Source organism: Pristis pectinata, chromosome 25 (genome assembly GCF_009764475.1).
Source record: "Pristis pectinata isolate sPriPec2 chromosome 25, sPriPec2.1.pri, whole genome shotgun sequence".
In the NCBI taxonomy this organism is placed as follows: Eukaryota; Metazoa; Chordata; class Chondrichthyes; order Rhinopristiformes; family Pristidae; genus Pristis; species Pristis pectinata.
In genome coordinates, this window is record NC_067429.1 from 31169928 (window position 1) to 31192120 (window position 22193).

General features: G+C 47.2%; 1 protein-coding gene across 4 annotated transcripts in view; it reads left to right on the forward strand.

Moving 5' to 3' along the window:
• The window catches only part of LOC127583128 (1-phosphatidylinositol 4,5-bisphosphate phosphodiesterase delta-3-like), a 55798-nt gene extending 34957 nt beyond the window's left edge, over window positions 1-20841 (forward strand). For all 4 annotated transcript variants that reach the window (XM_052038908.1, XM_052038911.1, XM_052038910.1 and 1 more), the window contains exons 9-15: window positions 9466-9594; window positions 10194-10338; window positions 10931-11047; window positions 13309-13487; window positions 15994-16129; window positions 17332-17481; window positions 17910-20841. In XM_052038908.1, the coding sequence (XP_051894868.1) occupies window positions 9466-9594; window positions 10194-10338; window positions 10931-11047; window positions 13309-13487; window positions 15994-16129; window positions 17332-17481; window positions 17910-17998 (945 nt within the window). In that variant the 3' untranslated portion in view covers window positions 17999-20841. The remainder of the gene's footprint in view (window positions 1-9465; window positions 9595-10193; window positions 10339-10930; window positions 11048-13308; window positions 13488-15993; window positions 16130-17331; window positions 17482-17909) is intronic.
• The last annotated feature ends 1352 nt before the right edge of the window (window positions 20842-22193 follow it).

Consider the following 22193-nt stretch of genomic DNA (forward strand, 5'->3'; position numbering starts at 1 on the left):
AAGTGTACTGCAGACTCCGACCTCACCGTGTGCAGGGAAAGGTTTTGTCCTCAGTCACTTTTGGTTCTTTTATCACTTTTCTTCTATGCCCCACAGTTCTTGACCCCCTTCACCAACGGACACAGTTTCTCTCCATCTGCTCTGTTCATATCCTTCATGATTTAATAAAACCTCTATCAGATCTCTTCTGTTCCAAGGAGAACAACCCCATCTTCTCCAGTCTGGAAAATACCTCATCCCCTGGAATCATTTTGGTAAATCCCTTCTGCATCCTCTCCAAAACCTTCATAACTTCCCTCAAGTCTGGTGCCCAGACCGGACGCAGTCCTCCAGCTGTGGTCAAACTAGTGTTTTATTAAGGTTCACTGTGACTTTCTTGCTCCTGTACTCAATGCCTAGAATCTGGCTTGCTTTTTTATCCACTTTCTCAATTTTTACTGCCACCTTCAAGAAACATACCTTATCTATGCTGTACTGTATAACTCCAAGATCTCTCTGTTCTTGTACCGCTATTTGAATTGTGCCCTCTAGTTTACATTGCCTGTTCTTTTTTTCTTGCGAAATGCAACACTTCACATTTCTCCTCATTAAGTACCATCTGCCACCTATCCGCCCATTTCACCAGCCTGTCTAAATCCCCTTGAAATCTATTTTTATCCTCCTCATGGTTTACTACGCCTCCAAGTTTTGTGCCATCTGCAAACTTATAAATTATGTGCTTTACACCCAAGTCCTAATTATCAACATGTATTTAAAAAGGTTCTAGCACTGACTCCTGGGGAACTCAACTGTACGCCACCCTTCAGTCTGAAGAACAACCTCAGAATCAGAATCAGATTTATTATCACTGACTTAGATGATGTGAAATATGTTGTTTTGTGACAGCAGTACAGTGCAAAGACATAAAATTACCATGAATTACAAAATTATAAATTACTATAAATTGCAGAAATAATAGTGCAAAAAAACAGAATGATTAGGTAGTGTTCACGGGTTCATGGACCGTTCAGAAATCTGATGGCGGAGGGGAAGAAGCTGTTCCTGAATCGTTGAGTGTGGGTCTTCAGGCTCCTGTACCTCCTCCCCAATGTAGTAACAAGAAGAGGGCACGTCCCAGGTGGTGAGGGTCCTTAGTGATGGATGCCGCCTTCTCGAGGCACCGCCTATTTCTCTGAAGCTTCTTTCACTACTACTCTGTTTTCCAATTTTCTACCCTCCGTGGCAGCTCCTCTTATTCCATGGCCTTCTAGACCAATATGTGGTACTTTCTCAAACACCTTTTGGAAGTCCATGTAGACCAAATCATCCCTGTTTCTCTGATCAGCTCTTTCTGTTACATTTGGCACCACGTCCCTTCAACAAATACATGCTAGCTTTCGCTAATCAATCCACACTTGTCCAGGCTAATTCCACCTCTCATTATTTCTAATTTTCCCCAACCTCTGGATCTGAAATAAAAATAGAAAATGCTGGAAATGCCTCAGGGGGCAGGCACAGTAGTGTAGCGGTTAACATAACACTATTACAGTGCAGGTGACCTGGGTTCAATTCCAGCTGCTGTCTGTAAGGAGCTTATACATTCTCCCCGTGTCTGTGTGGGTTTCCTCCGGGTGCTCCAGTTTCCTCCCACATTCCAAAGACGTACGTGTTAGGAAGTTGCGGGCGTGCTATGTTGGCGCCGGAAGTGTGGCGACACTTGCGGGCTGCCCCCAGAACACTCTGCGCAAAGATGCATTTCACTGTGTGTTTCAATGTACATGTGACTAATAAAGAAATCTTATCTTATGTCAGGCAGCGTTTGTGGAGAGAAAAACAGAATTAATGTTTCAGTTTGAAAACCCTTTGTCAAAACTGGGAATGTGGAAACATCTGGAAACATTGACTCTGTTTCTCTTTCCACAGATGCAGTCTGACCTGTTGAGTGTTTCCAGATGTTCTACTTTTATTTCATGTTTACAGCATCTGCAGTTTTTTTTCATGTTCAAGGGTGTAACATTTGCAGTTTCCAGTCCTTGAGCATCATCCCTGAATCCACAGATGTCCTGGTGATTTTGACCAGGGCCTCTGTACTGTCCTTCCTTACTTCCTCATCACCCGAGCATGTATCCCATCTGGAACAGGGTATTTATCCACATTAGTCTTTCATGAACCTTTATCAACTTTTAGCCCATCCAGACACTGATACATCTTCCTTTTTTGAGGCTTTAGCAACATCTGCCTCCTTGGTGAAAACTGATGCAAAGCATTGACAATAGCTTGGTAAAACCCATTGCATCCATGAGGAGATTTCTTTTATGCCCTCTCATCAGCACCGCACTTTCCTTTACAACCCTTTTTCCATTCACATGCCTGTAGAATATTTTTGGATTCCCACTTATTTTTGCTGCTAGTCTTTTTCTCGTTCTCTATCTTTGCCTCTTTTATTTTTCTTTATACTTCCTCTCTGAACTTCTGGTAATCAGCCTGGTTCTCATGTGTTTACAGTCCTGGCATCTGTTACGTGCTCTTTTTTTTCTGTTCTCTTTCACTCTCCAACTTTTGGTCATCTATGGAGCTCTGTTTTTAATTTTCCAACCCTTTTCCCTCATGGGAAAGAATGTACCTGCACTGTGGCCAAAACCTTTTATTTTGAAGGCTTCTGTTTTGTCTGCCAGGCTTTGATTCCATTTTACTCAGGCCCAATCTTTACTCAATCAATTAAAACTGGCCCTTCTCCAATTGACCACTGTTACCCAGAAGTGGTCTAGATCCTTTTCCAAAGACATCCTAAACCTTGCGATATTGTGATCGGTGTTTCCAAGATGCTTCCCCACTGGTATTTGTCCACTTGGCCGGATTCATTCCCCAGAACAAGCTCAGCAGTGCTGCCTTCCTCATTATAACAGAAACTTGCTGATCAACAAAGTTCTCCTGAACACACTTGAGAAACTCCTCCCCGTCATTTTCCTCATGTATTGCTATCTCAGTCAACGCTTGAATGTTGAAGTCTATCACAATTCTGCAATGTCCCTACATACTTGCTCCTCAATATCCTTCCCGCTAGTGGCTGGTGCATAGACTGGAATTGCACTCCTGATATTTCTTAATTCCAGATAGCTTCAGTCCTTGATTGCCTCAGGACACCCTCTCTCCAGCACTGCAGTATTCTCCCTAATCAATGTCGCCTCTCCTTTTTTCCTGTTCTCTCTTTTCCAAACACTTTGTATCCAGGAATATTTGGAACTCATTCCTGCCCTTGAGCCAGGTCTGTAATTGTGACAACATCATAATCTCCTGTGATTCACTGCACCTACAGCTCATCTACCTGCTGAAGTGGCTTCTTAGGTTTACATATATGTCCTGTAACCCTGCCTTAGGCCTTCCTGTACTCTCTCTTAGTCCGATTTTGTTCCAAAAGTCTCTGATTATTATTCGGTTGTTACTTGTTTCTTCTAATCCTTTCTGCGTCTTTCTCCTCCTCTTCAAAGTGACCTTCCTGTGCCCAATCCTTCCGGCACTGGTGAACCTTCCCATGACAATATTGGTCCCTGCTGTGGTGAAGATCACAAGATCACAAGACAAGGGAGCAGAAGTAGGCCATTCGGCCCATCGAGTCTGCTCCAAGGAAAAGGGAAAAAAGAAAAAGAAATGGGGAGGGGTAGGGGCAGGTGAAAAAAAACTACACTATTCTAACCCCAATTTCCGGCCTTATCCCCATATCCCTTGATACCCCGATTATTTAGATATATGTCTATCTCTTCCTTAAACACCTCCAATGATCTGGCCTCCACTGCTGTACCTGGCAAGGAATTCCACAAATTCACCACCCACTGGCTAAAGAAATTTCTCCTCATCTCTGTTTTAAACCTGTACCCTCTAATTCTAAGATTGTGCCCTCTGGTCCTGGACTCACCCACCAAGGGAAACAGCCTAGCCACATCTATTCTGTCCAGTCCTTTCAACATTTTAAATGTCTCTATGAGGTCCCTTCTCATTCTTCTGTACTCCAGTGAGTACAGTCCAAGAGCCAACAAACGCTCATCATACGTAAGCCCTTTCATTCCGGGAATCATCCTCGTAAATCTCCTCTGAACCCTCTCCAACATCAGCACATCTTTCCTAAGATATGGGGCCCAAAACTGCACACAGTGTTCCAAACGAGGCCTCACTAGTTCCCCGTACAGGTTGTACCTCCCTCACAACTGGCCCGAATAACCCAGGAATCAAAAACGCTCACTCCTGCTCCATCTCTCCAGCCACACAATCACCTGCACCATCTGACACGTGGCACCAGGGGTAATCCAGAGATTACTCCCTTCCAGCTGCTGCTGCTTGATCTCCTTCTTAACTCCTAAATGCTGCATGCAGGATATCATCCCTTTGTTGTTGGTGTTGCTATGGACCTAGACCTCTCACCACCCTCCCTCCAGAACATCCTGCAGCCACTCAGCACTATCCCTCACCCTGCACCAGAGGCAACAGCAGACCATCCTGGAACCATCCTGCATCTGCCATCACAGAAACACCCGTCTGCTCCTCCATCTCTGGAGTTGCCCCGTGATCTTTCTCCTTCCTGTTCAGCTGAGCCACCCCTGGTGCTGGGGTCCTGGCTCTGGCTGAGCCCCCTCAGGATTCAGAACTGAGTACTGGTTAAAGAGCCCTTGGTGGTCTCCTGAACAACTTGTTGGGCAAACTCCTGGTCTCTCTCTTGATCTCCAGGGTGACCACCTCATGAAAGAAAGAGAGGAGATAGCCAATATAAAAAGGTGGGGGGAAGGGATGGTGCAAGATCTGGCAGGTCAAAGAGCACTACAGTACAGAAACAGGCCCTTCGGCCCATCTAGTCCATGCCGACCTGATCTGCTGCCTAGTCCCATCAACCTGCACCCGGACCATATCCCTCCAAACCCCTCCCATCCATGTACCTATCCAAACTTTCCTTAAATGTTACAATTGAACCCACATCCACCACTTCTGTTGGCAGCTCGTTCCACACTCGCACCACCCTCTGAGTGAAGAGATCTCCTATTAGGGAACCAGACAGGTCAGGTGACAGAAGTATGTGTAGGGGAGCATTTTGGGTCTAGTGACCATAATGTCATTAGTTTCAAGTTACTTATGGATAAGGACAGGTCTGGTCCTCAAGTTGAGGTTCTAAATTGGAGAAAGGCCAATTTTGTGGAAATGAGAAAGGATCTAGGAAGAGTGGATTGGGATGAGTTGTTTTCTGGCAAGGATGTGCTCAGTAAATGGAAGGCCTTCAAAGGCAAAATTTTGAGAGTACAGAGTTTGCATGTTCCTGCCAGGATTAAAGGCAAAGTTAAAAAGCATAGGGAACCTTGGTCTTCAAGGGATATTGGCAATCTGCTTAAGAAAAAGAGAGAGGTGTATAGCAGGTATAGGCAACTGGGAACAAATGAGGTACTTGAGTATAGAAAAAGTGAAAAAATACTAACAAGGGAAATCAGGAAGGCAAAAAGAAGACATGAGGTTGCTTTGGCAGATAATGTGAAGGTAAACGCAAAGGGTTTCTACAAGTATATGAAGAATGAAAGGATAGTAAGGGACAAAATCGGTCCCCTAGAAGATCAGAGTGGTCGTCTATGTGTGGAGCCTCAGGAGATGGGGGAGATCTTAAACGACTTTTTTGCATCAGTATTTACACAGGAAATGGGCATAGTGGATATGGAAGGAAGGGAAACAAGCAATAGAGTCATGGAACATATAGAGATTAAAGAGGAGGAGGTGTTTGCTGCCTTACACCGAATAAAGGTAGATAAATCACCTGGGCCAGATAAGATATTTCCTCGGATATTGAGGGAGACTAGTGTAGAAATTGCAGGGGCCCTGGCAGATATATTTAAAATGTCCTTAGCCACGGGTGTGGTGCCAGAGGACTGGAGGGAAGCTCATGTTGTTCCGTTGTTTAAAAAAGGATCTAAAATTGAGCCAGGTAATTACAGGCCAGTGAGCCTGACATCAGCAGGGGATAAATTATTGGAAGGTGTTCTGAGAGATCGGATATACAAGTATTTGGACAACCAAGGGCTGATTAAGGGTAGTCAGCATGGCTTTGTGTGTGGTAGATCGTGTTTAACGAATCTTGTAGAGTTTTTCGAGGAGGATACCAAGAAAGTAGATGAAGGAAAGGCTGTGGATCTTGTCTACATGGACTTTAGTAAGGCCTTTGACAAGGTCCCACATGGGAGGTTAGTTCAGAAGGTTCAGTCAATGGGTATCCATGGAGAGGTTGTAAATTGGATTCGAAATTGGCTGTGTGGGAGAAGACAGAGTGGTAGTGGATGATTGTTTCTCAGACTGGAGGCCTGTGACTAGTGGTGTGCCTCAGGGATCTGTGCTGGGGCCATTGTTATTTGTTGTCTATATCAATGATCTAGATGATAATGTAGTAAATGGGATCAGCAAGTTTGCTGATGACACTAAGATTGGAGGCGCAGTGGACAGCGAGGAAGGATTTCAAGGCTTGCAGAGGGATCTGGACCAAATGGAAGAATGGGCCAGAAAATGGCAGGTGGAATTTAATGCAGACAAGTGTGAGGTGTTGCATTTTGGAAGGACAAATCAAGGTAGGACATACACAGTAAATGGTAGGGCACTGAGGAGTGCGGAGGAACAGAGGGATCTGGGAGTTCAGATACATAATTCCCTGAAAGTGGCGTCGCAGGTAGACAGGGTTGTAAAAAAGGCTTTTGGCATCCTGGCATTCATGAATCAAAGTATTGAGTACAGGAGTTGGGATGTTATGGTGAGGTTGTATAAGACATTGGTGAGGCCAAATTTGGAGTATTGTGTGCAGTTCTGGTCACCTAACTATAGGAAGGATATCAGTAAGATTGAAAGAGTGCAGAGGAGATTTACTGGAATGTTGCCGGGTCTTCAGGAGTTGAGTTACAGGGAAAGATTGAACAGGTTAGGACTTTATTCCTTGGAGCGTTGAAGAATGAGGGGAGATTTGACAGAGGTTTACAAAATTATGAGGGGTGTAGTCAGAGTAAATGCGAGTAGGCTCTTTCCACCTAGATTTGGTGAGATAAGTACGAGAGGACATGGCTTTAAGGTGAAAGGGGAAAGGTTTAGGGGGAACATTAGGGGGAACTTCTTCACTCAAAGAGTGGTGGGAGTATGGAACGGGCTGCCATCTGATGTAGTAAATGCGGGCTCACTCTTGAGTTTTAAGAATAAATTGGATACATGGACGGGAGTGGTCTGGAGGGTTATGGACTGGGTGCAGGTAAATGAGACTAGCAGGATAACGTTTCGGCACGGACTAGAAGGGCCGAATGGCCTGTTTTCTGTACTGTAGTGTTCTATGGTTCTATGGTTCAGGTCCTCAAGTCCCGGCAACCTCCTTGTAAAGTCTCCCTGCACTCTTTCAAGCTTATTGATGTCTTTCCTGTAGGCAGGTGATAGGTGGATCCAGGTGAGGGGGGGGGGGTGGTTGACAGGCAGATGAGGGAGTGGGGAGAGTGGGAATGGTGTCAGAAGCTGCCAGGGCAAAGGGCTGAAGATGATGGAATCTGATAGGAGGGGAAGGTGGAGCATGGGATAGAGGGACGGAGGTGAGGAGGGGAACCAGTGGGAGGGGTGTGTGGGTGATGGGCAGAGGGAGAGGGTAGGGGAGGGGACGGGAAAGAGAGGGTGATGGGGGCCAGTGGGATCAGGAAGAGAGAGGTAAGAAAAAAGGGGAAAGGGGACAGAGATGGAGCAGTTACTGGAAGTTTGGGAATTTGATGTAATTCCGCCAGGTTGGGGACTGCCCAGGTGGAATATGAGGAGATATTTTCCTTACTTGCATTTACCCTCAATCTGGCAGTGGCGGAGGCCGTGGACGGACATGTCAGTGTGGGAATGGGCAGTGTTTTATCAACAGATGTTTTGTACCATTTTGGCATCTCTTGTGATCCCAACGTGGTTTAATGTTCTTTAAAACCAATAAGGCAGTTTTTGAAATGAGGCCCCTGTTGTAAAATAGGATGTGGGCATTAATGATTTCAAGGCAGTTTACAAAGGAGTCCAGGGAGCTCATTATCTGTAGCTGTATTGGTTGAGAGAAGAACACTGGCCAGGTTTCCAGTGAGAACGCTCCTGCTTTCCGCAATAAAAGCTCTTCCACACTTACCCAGGAGAGCAGCTGGTGCCTCAGTTTAACATCTCACCTGAAAGGCAGCACTTTCAGCACTGCAGTGCTCTCTTGCTCGTGTGCTCAGCTTCTGTCCAGATCGTGGACTTGCATCTCTGGAGTGAGCTTTGAACCCAGAGCCTGCTGTTTCATCAGCAAGAATACCGTTGCTGATCCAAGCTGACAGCTACAACAGTGCACACGTGAGGTGATGCTTTATATGACTTTCCAGCTTGAGAAGATTAAGATCAGAAAGTCCAGTTCCATCCTGCAATGAACCAGAGTTAAGCCTCTGTTGATGACTGTTTAAAACAAGTGAAGAAGATATGAACAACAAGGATGTGGATAGGTTAAGTGAATGAACAAAGAGCTGGCAAATGGAACATAATATTGGAAATATCTGGAATTGTCCATTTTAGGAGGACGTAAAAGCAGATGATGGAAATGGTGGGAGATGACAGAGTCGGAGGGACAGAGGGATTTGTGTGTCCTGGGCCATGACCGGTGAAACAAAGGTGTAATTTGGAAAACTGGTGAAATGTTGTTGTTTATCGTGGGGGGAATTGAATATGAAAGTAGAAGTGTTGTGCTTCAGTTATACCGGGCATTATATTTTATAGTAATTTTATGTCTTTATGAATTTGCACAGTACAGCTGCTGCAAAACAACAACTTTCATGTCATAAGTCAATGATAATAAATCTGATTCTGGTTCATTAGTGAGACCACATCTAGAGTATTGCGTGCAGCTTCCTTCCTTAAAGGAGGATGTCCATGTGCTGAAAGCAGCTGTGAGAAGGTTTACAAGACTGGAAGGGGTGAGTTATCTTCTGAGGAAAGGTCGGGCAGGCAAGGCTTTCATCCACTGAAAATTAGAAAAGTGAGGGAGAACTTCATGGAACTTTATATAATCCTGAGTAGTTTTTGATCAAAGATCTGGAGAGGATGTTTCATTGTGTGGGAGGATCTAGAACTAAGGGTCACTGTTACAAATAAGATCACTGTTTAAAAATAATCATTATTTAAGGCAGAGATGAGACAATTTTTTTTCTCAGGGTCACATGTCTTTGGAAGTCTCTTCCTCAAAGTGCGGTGGGAGCAAAGTCTAAGGCAGAGGTAGACAGGTTCTTGATAAGCAAGGGGGTGAAGGGTTGCCGGAATATGGAATTGTGGTTACTGTTGGATCAGAACTGATCTTATTAAATGGAGGAGCAGGTTGGAGGGGCTGAGTCGTCTGCTCTCCCTCCTGGTTAGTATGTGCCAGTCCTACTCCCTGTAATCTGAGTTGAGGAGTAATGGTCGTCCTGAGAGTCACAGGGTCACAATGTGGTGTCGTTTCTTTGCAAGGAACTCAAGCGGAAGATTCTGATAAAGGGGAAGAAGCTGAGGAACTCTGGGCCCACTGCAGTGCCGCAGGACGAAGCAGCAGACGACTGCGAAGAAGAGAATGTGAAAAACGAAAAGAAAAACAAGAAGGTAGAGTGCAGTACTTTGGGGCAGAGGCTGGGGGAGAATGAGGATGAGGAGGCACATGCATTGGCAGAAGTCCTGTTCGTTCGAATCACCAAGTGTAGAAGGCCACGGACCATGTGCCGGTAAATGGGATTAGTATAGATAGGCAGATGATGGTCAGCATGGATGTGCTGGGCTGAAGGGCCCATTTCTGTACGAGCTGATGACTTGAGGAGATGAGCATGGGTCCTGCGCTGTCTTTGGGCTAATAGCTAGCCATCACTGTAAGTGCATAGAGTCCTTCAAACATCTTCTCAAAGTGATGGGTAACCTCAACTAGACCACAACTTGTAAATACATCAGTGACCACAGCTGACAGAGCAGTGAAGGATTTGGTCCAAGAGGCGTTTGTGTCCACACACGCCTCCTCCCACACTGTTCATGTATCCACCTCGCGCTTATCCAGCTTCCTCTTAAAGTCACCTCAACTACTCCTGACCAGTGCATTCCACAGTCGCACCACTCTGTATCTCCTGAATTGGGTTGGTTAGACACCACCTTACAGATGGAGCCCGGGAGTGGACTCCCTGCCAGGTTCAAGTGAAACTTCATTAATTTTGCAGAAACTCACGAGGGAGCTGTCGGATCTGGTGATTTATTGCCAGAGTACCCATTTCCAGAGCTTTGAGCAGACCTGGAGTCGGCAAACTTGTCACGAGACATCCTCCTTCTCCGAGACCAAGGCCAAGAGGTTGATTGCTGAAAATGGTGAGCCTGGTTTCTTATTGTTTCCCAGGATATGACCGTCAGCATCTGTTGCTCACCCCTAACTCCCTTGGAAAGGAGGGTGCTGAGTTACCTTCCACTGTGCTTCCAGCTCCTCTCACAGGTGGTAGTTGCATTGCTGTGGGTCTGGAGTCAGATGGAGACCAGACTGGGCAAGGACAACCGAGAGCCTGTACCTGCCCACAGCACAGAACAAAATTGCGCTTTGAGCCCACGATTTGATGTTCAATGAAGCGAGTATTCATCATGTTTGAGATGTAGTTGGTACTTCTGAGGGATGTGTCATCGAGGGAATTAATGGTCGGACATTTGTGCAGGGTATGAATGGGGGTTGCTAACCACTGCGACCGAGTCCAGGGGTGTGGTCTTGTTCGTGAAAATGCCCATGCTGGCATTGCGCAGAAAATTCCCTCTTGTAACTGCAGCCACATAGTGTGACCTGGCCACAGTGCTCACATGTTGCCCAGGGTGTAATGCAACTGATAAAACCACTCCAAGTCTCAGTGGTGTCTGTCAGATATTATCTCTATTATTCTCATGTGCTCCTCTGAAGATTGTTTTCCTCTTTTTCCAGGGTTCAGTTTTGTCACTCACAACACCTTGCAGCTGTCCAAGGTCTACCCGCTGGGTTCCCGAGTCGATTCTTCCAACTTCAACCCTCAGGAGATGTGGAATGGCGGCTGTCAACTGGGTCAGGCCCTCTCTCCCACCTGCGTATCTTATTCCTGAGTGCAACTGGACATTGCTGATGGTCCTTCGCTCGAAGGAACCCTTGTAGATCTGGAGATGATTAGTGCTGCAGAGGGAAATGGCTCTGCAAATTCTAGCTGATCAAATAGCCCCTAAGATGTCACCTCTCTGTGTTCTCTACCGCTTCCCAAGTAGACCAGTTCCAATAAGTCATCATGAGTCTAATATCAACCTTGTCACCTTCCCAGAGTAGCATCAAGCCTCTTAAATAACACAGCATTCAGACTCCTCCTGAGCTTTCTGCATACAGTAGTTTGAAACTCATGATTCCATTCTACAGCTGCCCAGATGAACCATAGAACCATACAGCACAAAACAGGCCCTTCGGCCCACCGTGTCGTGCCGTCCATCAGACCACCCTCACACTACCTAACCCCTTCCTCCCGCATATCCCTCTATCTCACGTTCCTCCATATGCCTATCCAACAAGCTCTTGAACCTGTTCAATGTATCTGCCTCCACCACCAGCCCAGGCAGTGCATTCCATGCACCAACCACTCTGGGTGAAAAAACCTCCCTCTGACATCTCCCCTGAACCTCCCACCCATAACCTTAAAGCCATGACCTCTCGTCTTGAGCATTGGTGCCCTGGGAAGGAGGCGCTGACTGTCTACTCTATCTATTCCTCTCAATATTTTATATACCTCTATCATGTCTCCTCTCATCCTCCTCCTTTCCAGTGAATAAGGCCCTAGCACCTTAAGCCTCTCCTCATATTCAATACCCTCCAATCCAGGCAGCATCCTGGTAAATCTCCTCTGCACCCTCTCCAATGCCTCCACATCCTTCCTATAATGAGGTGACCAGAACTGAACACAGTACTCTAAATGTGGCCTAACTAGAGTTTTGTAAAGCTGCATCATAACCTCGCGGCTCTTAAACTCAATCCCCCGACTTATGAAAGCCAACATCCCATTGGCCTTCTTAACTGCTCTTTCCACCTGTGAGGCAACTTTCAACGAACTGTGAATATGAAACCCCAGATCCCTCTGCTCCTCCACACTGCCAAGTACCTTGCCGTTTACCTTTTACTCTGCCCTGGAGTTTGTCCTTCCAAAGTGTACCACCTCACACTTCTCCGGATTGAACTCCATCTGCCACTTGTCAGCCCAGCTCTGCATCCTATCAATATCCCTCTGTAAGCTCCGACAGCCCTCCACACTATCCACAACACCGCCTATCTTAGTGTCGTCCGCAAACTTACTAACCCAGCCCTCCACCCCCTCATCTAAGTCATCTATAAATATCACAAAAAGTAGAGGTCCCAGAACCGATCCCTGCGGGACACCACTAGTCACTGCCTTCCAATCCGAGGGCACTCCCTCCACCACAACCCTCTGCTTTCTACATGCAAGCCAATTCCTAATCCACACAGCCAAACTTCCTTGGATCCCTCGGCCTCTGACCTTCTGAAGAAGCCTACCATGAGGAACCTTATCAAATGCCTTACTAAAATCCATGTAAACCACATCCACCACACTGCCCTCATCAATATTCCTGGTCACCTCCTCAAAGAACTCTATCAGGCTTGTGAGGCAAGATCTTCCCTTCACAGATGTACCCGTGTTTTCCCTTTGACAACACTTTGGAGGTGCTCGTGGTTTAGTCACGTCTACGATCCATGAAGGACAACGTGACTTGTACCTGGGATCCATAGTTTACATGTACTACTATCACCTTGGCTCAGTTTATAACCCTGTCTCGGAGGTGGAAGGTTGTAGGTTCAAGTCCTGCTTCAGAACCCTAGGCTGATGCTTCAGCGCAGCGTGTGAACTCAGCGTGTGAGAGCGGCGTGTGAGAGCGGCGTGTGAGAGCGGCGTGTGAGCGCGGCGTGTGAGAGCGGCGTGTGAGCTCGGCGTGTGAGCTCGGCGTGTGAGCGCGGCGTGTGAGAGCGGCGTGTGAGCGCGGCGTGTGAGCGCTACTCCAGGGCATGGACGACTTTGGCCATGTGCTGGTAAATGGGATAAGAGCAGATGGGACTTAGATCAGCGTGGACATGGTTGGCTGAAAGGTCTGTTTCTGTGCTGTATGACTCTATGCTTTTTAAGCTGTTGATGAGGGATGCCAGACTAACAACCAAGAGCAGACTTTATTATGAAATACATGGAATCTCAAACAACAGTTCTAGTCTTGTAAACCATCCAATGAAAGTTTACTTACCACATCTCTGTATACTAATGCTGCTGTATTTCTCCCCTGCAGTGGCCCTGAATTTCCAGAAGCCCGGAATGGAGATGGATCTAAACAAGGGGAAGTTTCGACAGAACGGTCGGTCGGGCTACATCCTGAAGCCCAGCTTCATGAGGAACAGGAGCATTCAGTTTGACCCCTCACGGCCCACGGAAGGGTCAGGCCTCGACAGGAAGCAGCTGATCATCGACGTAAGCTGATGTCACTTGGTTTCCTTGTACCCAAAGCTGTGAGTGCTTTGGAGGAGTCATAATCCAAGATAAAAACCAACTGGATCATTTAAATTCACGAGTTGACTGTCTTTGCACTGTTATCTGTGGAAGATTAAAGTCTGATTTGTGCTGGCTTCTGTCGAGACGTCACACACCTTGCTGACCCGAAAGCAAATTGCCGATTGTTCATTATCAATGGGTCAATCCTCCCTGACGCACTGTGGGTGCTGTTATCCGCACTGCAACAGTTCGAGACTCTGGCTCAGCACCCACTTGTCCAGGGAAGTTAATATGGGATGTTCTCAGCAGCCCCCGTCCCCAGTGAGTGAATTAAAAGGGTGGTCTTTGCTTAAGGGCAGAATATTATCAAGGGACTGGGAGAACAGTGAGTATTTAATGGGTGTCATGACAGGCATACAAGGTGTGAGATTGAAGAGGCTGACATCCCAGTGGGAACAGCTTGTGGCTTCTGTCCTGTGGCTCGATGGACATCGCCTTCCTGCTTGGGCACATCACTGGATGTTCTGCTGCCTCTGCTGTTTGAGAAAGTGCACCCCCCAGTCGCAGAAACTCTTCCATTTCAGCAAAGGTCTAATGGCCCCCTGAACTCTAGCACAAAAAACGGGCTCTTTCACTGCAGTCAGCCCCTTCACTCCATGACAACACGGTCAGGTCATTCATCCAAAACCAAGTACAGTCAAGCTCCGATAGTCCAACACCCTTTGAGACTTTGGTGGTTCTGGACTGGCAAAATTTACAAACTATTAGGTGTTACCCCTATTGATACCCCAACAAACTTCTAATTCACTTTTTAAAATATTACACAATAGTGCAGGTAGTTCTGCTTTAAGGTGTGTTTCCCTAACACAAATTGATTATAACTTGATTGCTTGATTTGGGAACTATTTGCGTTATGCAGGCTGCATTGGTTATAGTGCAACCGTGATCAGGAAAACCCTTTTTGAATCAGTGCTTTGACAGCCTGTTCTGCTATAACACGACTTTCTATAACATGAGATTTCTTAGGAACGTGACTATCACGTTATAACAGAGCTGTCTGCAAAATAAATTGTTCAGTGAACCTGGTGAGTTTAAGGAGAGCAAGGAAACAAAGCAGCAGGGGCTCAGTGCACAGAACACAGAACACAGAACAGTACAGCACAGGAACAGGACCTTCAGCCCACGATACCTGCACCAACCATGATGCCAACTTAAACTAATCCCACCTGCCCGCACATGGTCTGTATCCCTCCATTCCCTGCCTGTCCATTGCCCGTCTAAGTGCCTTTTAAGCATTGCTGTCATATCTGCCTCCACTGCCTCCCCTGGCAGCGTGTTCCAGGCCCCCATCGCTCTCTGCGTAAAAGCTGGCCTCATGAATCTCCTTTAAATTTTTCCCCTCCCACCTTAAAGCTATGCCCTCTAGTATTTGACATTTCCACCCTGGGATAAAGAATAGAACAAAAATAGAGTCCTGATGAGTTTAAAAGTAGCTTGGAAACAGGGCCCCAGTGAGTGCTGGAAAAGGGGCCCCGATTAGTGTAAAGGGAGCAGTGGAAACAGCACCTGGTGAGCTGGATGCTGAACCATTGGGTTCCTGAATGATTGGACAACAGATTACCAGAACTTTACTGTTTGCTGAAAATGTGACATAAATGTGACAGAAAGTGCTAGAAATACTCAACAGGTCAGGCAGCGCCTGTGGAGGGAGAAACAGAGTATATGTTTCAGGTCGATGACCTTTCATCAGAACTGGGAAAGAGAGAAAACAAGTTAGCTTTAAGTTGCAGGAACGGTGGGTGGATCGATAGGGTGAGGCCGGGTTGCCATGGTGAAAAACTGTTGATAAAGCCATTTGGTTGATAAGTTAATGAGGGCTTAGAGAGAGGGAACACAAATAAAGGAACATGTAGAAACTGTTCCCCAAGCTTCGGTTGGGCTTTGTTGTAACACTGTAGGGCTCACAGACAGATGGGTCAGAATAGGTGTAAAGTAGAGAATTTAAATGCCTCCCACCCCCACAACTTCAAAGTAACTTTTTGTTTTTATTTCATATTTCCAGTATCTGAAGTTTCATTCATCCTTCCATTGTGGGCAGAATTAATTATTGACTTAAGCATATAAAAAGAATTGGATCTTCACTCCAGTTTACAAAGCAAAGGACGCTTTTGCCATGGTTCATTCAATTGTAGACAATTGGACTTTCACTCCAGTGTAATTGCAATGCCTCCTCCGCAGCATACCAATAACTAGGCTTTCACAGAGTATAACACAATAATTGGACTGTTTGCTCCAAGTAAAACAGTGACTAGATTCTTTTCCTCAGTGCCAAGTCCAACTGGTACATGTTATCTATGTTTTACACCTTTCATCTATAAGTCACAGTTATTGTAAGCTCATCATCTCCCAGTCCCTCTTAGCCTTTTCTTAAATCATTTTATATTTCACTGCTGGGAAAAAATTGGCTCATTCCCTTTGTGTTCAGGTTATTACAGCTCAGCAGCTCCCTAAAGTGAATAAGGACAAAAAGAACTCCATAGTGGACCCCCTGGTGCGTGTGGAAGTGCACGGTGTGCCTGAAGATAACGCCACAAAGAGGACAAGACACATTGAAAATAACGGTAGGCTGATGATGTGTGTACAACATGGGATTAATGTAGGATTAGTGGGACTGGGTGGTTGATGGTTGGTACAGACTCAGTGGGCTGGAGGGCTGTATAACTCTATGGCTTTTTTAGTGCGAGTTATACTGTCAGTGGTGTGTCTGAGGATCTCAATGTGTTGGGGCTGTTAACTATTCTCTACCAACCTGCTATAGCAGCTGATGGCTCATAGTTGGTGAGTTGCGCAAGAACCTCGTGGAGCTCTCTGTAACATCACATGGATTGTGCAGGACTGTTTGTCGTTGTCTGGTGGGGAAGAAGGGGCTGGCAAACCTGGGGTCCTTCACTGCCTTCTATAACCAGCAGGGCTGCGATTCCCAAGGCTAAAGCCCCTGCCCTCGAGCGTACAGTGAGCCCATGTGTCTTGGTGTGGAGTCCAGATCAGCAAACAAACGCTTCCTGTTTGCCCATCGTATAGAACACAGAACATTACAGCACAGGACAGGCCCTTCGGCCCACAATGTTGTGCCGACATTTTATCCTGCTCTAAAATCTATCTAACCCTTCCCTCCCACATGGCCCTCCATTCCTCTATCATTCATGTGTCTATCTAAGAGTCTCTTAAATGTCCCTGATGTATCTGCCCCCACAACCTCCGCCGGCAGTGCGTTCCACACACCCACCACTCTCTGTGTAAAAAACTTACCCCTGACATCCCCCTTATACCTTCCTCCAATCACCTTAAAGTTATGCCCCCTCGTGTTAGCCATTGTCGCCCTGGGAAAAAGTCTCTGAGTCCACTCGATCTATGCCTCTTATCATCTTGTTCACCTCTATCAAGTCACCTCTCATCCTCCTCCTCTCCAAAGAGAAAAACCCCAACTCACTCAACCTATCCTCATAAGACATGCTCTCCAATCCAGGCAACATCCTGGTAAATCTCCTCTGCCTCTTGCCTCTCTCCAGCATGGCTGACCCCTTGTTTTGGGTGTCCTGGACACCTCAACAAGGGAAGCCTCATCCTTGCATCTGGGAGAGTGAGGAGCTGACCTCACTGGAATGTTGTGTGTTCCTCTCCCAATTGACAACAGAACGGAAGTTTGAACCACCATTCCTGATGGCACAGGGCAACCTTGCTGCAGTGTTTTGGAATTCGGATGTAGTTCATTGACTTGGAACTGGAACAGTTAATGGTCGCTGTGTCCTTTGTGGAATTGCAGGTTTTAACCCGATGTGGAATGAAACGCTCCAGTTTACAATCAGCGTTCCCGAGCTGGCGCTAATCCGATTCCTGGTCGAAGATTACGACTCGTCTTCCAGCAACGACTTCATTGGGCAGTTCACAGTCCCGTTCACCAGTGTGAAAGAAGGTAAACAGTGGTGCACTGTCCCAATAGACACTGACCCACCCACCCCCACCCTCACCCTCTCCGCACCCTCACCCACCCACTCCCCACCCTCACCCACCCACCCCCACCCTCACCCTCTCCGCACCCTCACCCACTGTCCACCCTCACACACTCCCCACCCACCCCCACCCTCACCCACTCCCCACCCTCACCCACCCAGGCTCCAGATCCCAGCTCCAGAAGGTAGGGTCATGTCCCCCTTGCTCGACCACCCAGCTCCAGACCATTGATTTGTAGCTTGGGGGATCCAGGCTGGATCACGGCTGTGGGGCGGGTGCAGGGGATGGAGATCTGACTCCTAGCCAGGGTACCGAGGGCTGTTGACCCTCACCCTCACCCCTTCCCAGGGCCCGGGGCCGGTTTAATGGGAGTTCTGTTCATCTCTGCAGGTTACCGCCACATCCACCTGCTGGCCAGGGACTCCGCGCCCCTCTCACCCGCCACTCTCTTTGTCCGCGTCAGGATTAAGAGCGTATAGTGTGGAACGCGCTGAAAGACGGACTGAATGAAGGAACTGGTGCAGATGTGCCAGGCGCTGGGCAGTGGAGGCTGCAATCAAAATGACGGGACCTTCTGACAATGTATACAGTGATAGAGTCCGTATTGTAACACAGTAACGCAGGGGAGAGGCTTTAAACTAGAGGTACGTTGATAGGTCAGAACAGCGAGTGGACCTGGTTCTGTTTGCATGGGTGGTGCAGACTTTGAAAGCTCTCCCATGTCCGAGAATGTACTGGCTGAAGGGTGGGTGAGTAACGCCAAGCGTTTCGTTGCATTTCCCAAAGCAACCTCCCCCATTTCACATCTCTCCAGAAGTTTGATCAGAACGTCTCTCCGTGAGTTGTTCCCGTGGGTCAGATGCAGGAATCCCAGATCAGATCCCAGCTGCTCCAGGCGTGACCACTGGCAGTACTCCCTGCAGTACCACCGATCTCATCCTCGCCTTGTGACTATCCTGGTCCCAGCAACCAACCCCACCCCCTGCCCTTTACTGATCGCTCTTCTCCTTCCCCCAGGTCTGGCCATGTGATTGCATTGGGCTTGGCTCACAAACAAACCCCCCCCCCCCATCGGTGACCCTCTACCCACCCTCACCTAAAGGCTGCCAATCTCCAGCCAGCTGAGCGCCCTGCCCCCTCAATGTATCTGCACTGTGTAATGAATTGACCTGTACGATCGGTATGCAAGACCTCAGTACAAGTGACAATAATAAGTCAATACCAATACTATCCTGTCCCCCACCCTGCCTCACTGTCACTGCAGGGGAACAACTACCTGTGTGCAGGATACGATGTGGTCAGGGAATGTTTGGAGTGTTTGACCATTGGGGCTGGTTGTGAGTTGGGGATATTTGCCAAGGTAGAACCTGGAGAGATGTGGGGCTCAAAGATCAGCAGAGAGCAAGGATTCTCAGTGAGGGCCCCTTCTGATCCCAAGGGTTGATGTGAAGGTTTCAAGGCATCTGCCAAATACATCAGCCCCAGTGTGTTGGGTAAGGCTCTGCCCCCACTGCAGCCTCATCATTCCCACATGTGGGCCTCCCTGTTGGTCCATCTCCAGCCATGCTGTCTCCTGAAAAGCCTGATCCTGTTTCACTAACGTGCTCCAGGGACATCCCCCTCTTGCCTTCCCTATCCAGAGGTCTCCAGCTTTCCATTGGCTGGTAGCTGTCACCTCAGATCATGGATCGGGAGTCACAGAGCAACCATTTCCAGGAAACTTCTCAATTCCCTCTCCCGTGTAACCCACCATACTGTCTCTTTCTGTGAAAAGTTTGCTTAACTTTCCTTCTTCCTCCTAATTCCCTAATTTTATTCTACATCTTCTGAGATAGAAAGGGAAGAGTTTTCAATTCACTTCTCAACGTAAGAAATCCAAACCTGGATCTCTCTGGTATTTCCTCAAAGGACCATGTTTACTTTCCTGAAGTTTTCCTTGGAGTGGAAGCTCGTGATGTTAGATTGACCTTTGTTGCCAGCGGTGTACCTCCTCAAAGGGCAGTGACCATCCTCCCATAACTAGGTACTCAGGCTTTGAAATCTTCTGCTGGGACCCACAATCTCTTTGGCTTCAAGGCATAGACTTAAACCATGGCAAGTGGATGCCTGTCCTTCCTCTCCCAGACATCCCTGAACCTGGGCCCAGTAACTGGAAAATGTAACCAGAATGATATCCAACAGGATGATAGAAGACCCAGTGGTAGTGACTGGGCTTTAATTTGCTTGAAAATGGAAACTTTACAGCTGATTTAGTGGTGGTGTTTAATATGATTAAGGGACTTGATGTGTCGGCACAATTCAGAAGGAGGCCATTCTGCCCATTAAGCCCATACAAGCTATTTGTAAGAACAATCCAGTCAGTCCCTATCCCCAGCTCTTCTTCCTTTGAGAACACCTTTAATTCCTTTTTGAAAGCCGTGATTGGATCTACTTCAGCCACTCTCTCAGGTTGTATACTTCAGACCATGACCACTCACCGCGTGGAAATATTTCCCTCAGCTCATCTTTGGTCCTTTTGCCAGTGACACAGAGAAACTATTTCTCAGGATGGACTAAATTCAGAACAAGGGGAACACCTTGAAATGGGAGCGGAGCCATTTAGGGGTGATAATGGGAAGCCCCTCTTTGCCCAAAATGTGGAACTCCCTCCTCCCAAAGCTCTTGTGGCTGGGAGTCAATTGAAAATGCCAAAACCATAATTGGTAGACGTCGTTAGGTAAGGGTTATTAAGGAATGTGGAGGAAAGCTGGGGGAGGTAGTGGTCTCCTTTTGTTCCCCTGGACAGCCTCGGGAGCAGAACATGGCAGGCATGGTAGAAAGCTGGGGTTTCTGTTGGAGGGGAGAGCTGCCTCATGGTTCAGGTGAGTTAATGGGCCTTCTGACACACAAAGCTGTTGGTTAATCCCCGAAGGAGCAGATATTGGGGCACATGGCGGGAAGTAGTGTTCCCGGAGCTGGGGACATGGTAAGTGGCTCTGGTTCAACAAACCCCTACTGGAAAGTATAGTGAAGGGAGGACAGGACACCAATCAGCAAGGATCAAATATCCAAGGTCACTCCATAGAACCATAGAACAATACAGCCCAATACCGGCCCTTCGGCCCAATACAGGCCCTTCGGCTCTAGAGGATGGTCACTGTGGCTTTGTACATGACAGGGAAACACAAAGAAGCATGTGAAGAAAGTGCTGAGGAAATGACGAAAAACATTGATTGATTAAAGCAAGAAAATATTACTGTAAATAATACGAGCAGCGTTGGACTGTGCACGGCAGTCTGGAATGCAGTACTGTTCTTTGTAAAATAAATGATCATTAACCAGACTTCTGGCTTGTTAGTGTTGGATATCTGTCAACTACATAGAGTTCCACAGAGCCTTTTACTCGCACCAAGCATTGCAGTTTGGGGTTCGACTGCAGTAGGTATAAGGTTGGGAGGGTGAGCAGGGTGTGGGGTGTGATCAAAGGAAGCATTGTTGATGATGTGCAGTTTAAGGAGCTTCTGAACGATTGCACCTCTCACCTCTGCACCTCTGGCACTGAAGAGCTTCACCTCAACCACAGAACAAGCAGATGAGCAGACAGAGGGGCTGCAGTCCAACATTATATCAGTTCTGATGTTAGTATGCTGAACAGATGTTTTATTTCACTGTGCTGGTCTACTTAAAAAAATAAAAGCTGAAAGACATCAGAACCTTTTTGAGGCAGAGTCCAGGGCAGCTTTATTCTATTCTGCCTGACCAGCTGACTCTCAGCAGTTGCTGTGGGTTCATTTTCAGATTTCCAGAATCTGATATTTTGTTTCACTGTTTCTCCCGCTGTCTCTGCTGGTGCTGAGAGCTCACTTACACCTCTTGGTAATGATGATTTAAAGTTGAAATCTTGGCCCTGGAACCAGGTCGCAATGCACTCATTCACCAGGCAAAAAACAGGCACACATACACACACAGACGCACGCGTGTACACACGCACACACACACACACCTGGGAAACTGTTCAACCTTCCTCATTACCACTTCAGAACCTAGGTCACCCCAATTCCAGTTATCGAGCTGCAGTACACGGATGATGCTGTCGTGCACTTTCAGAGAACCAGCTTGAAGCTGTTGACTGAAGTATACGAAAGGATGTGCCTTGTATTCAGCATCCACAAAATGATGGTCCTCTACCAACCTGACCTCTCTGTAAAACACTGCCCTCCAACAACAAAGCCTGGAGAATGGACACTGCTATCCATATCTAGGAAGCTGCTTCCTATAAGACCATAAGACATGGGAGCAGAATTAGGCCATTCGGCCCAGCGAGTCTGCTCCGCCATTCGATCATGGCTGATTTATTTTTCCCTCTCAATCCCATTCTCCTGCCTTCTCCCTGTTACCTTTGACGCCCTTACTAATCAAGAACCTATCAACCTCCGCTTTAAGTACATCCAGTGACTTGGCCTCCACAGCCGTCTGTGGCAGTGAATTCCACAGATTCACCACCCTCTGGCTGAAGAAATTCCTCCTCATCTCTGTTCTAAAGGGACGTCCTTCTATTCTGAGGCTGTGCCCTCCGATCCTAGACTCCTACTGGAAACATCCTCTCCATATCCACTCTATCCAGGCCTTTCAATATTTGGTAGGTTTCAATGAGATCCCCCCCTCATCCTTCTAAACTCCAGTGAGTACAGGCCC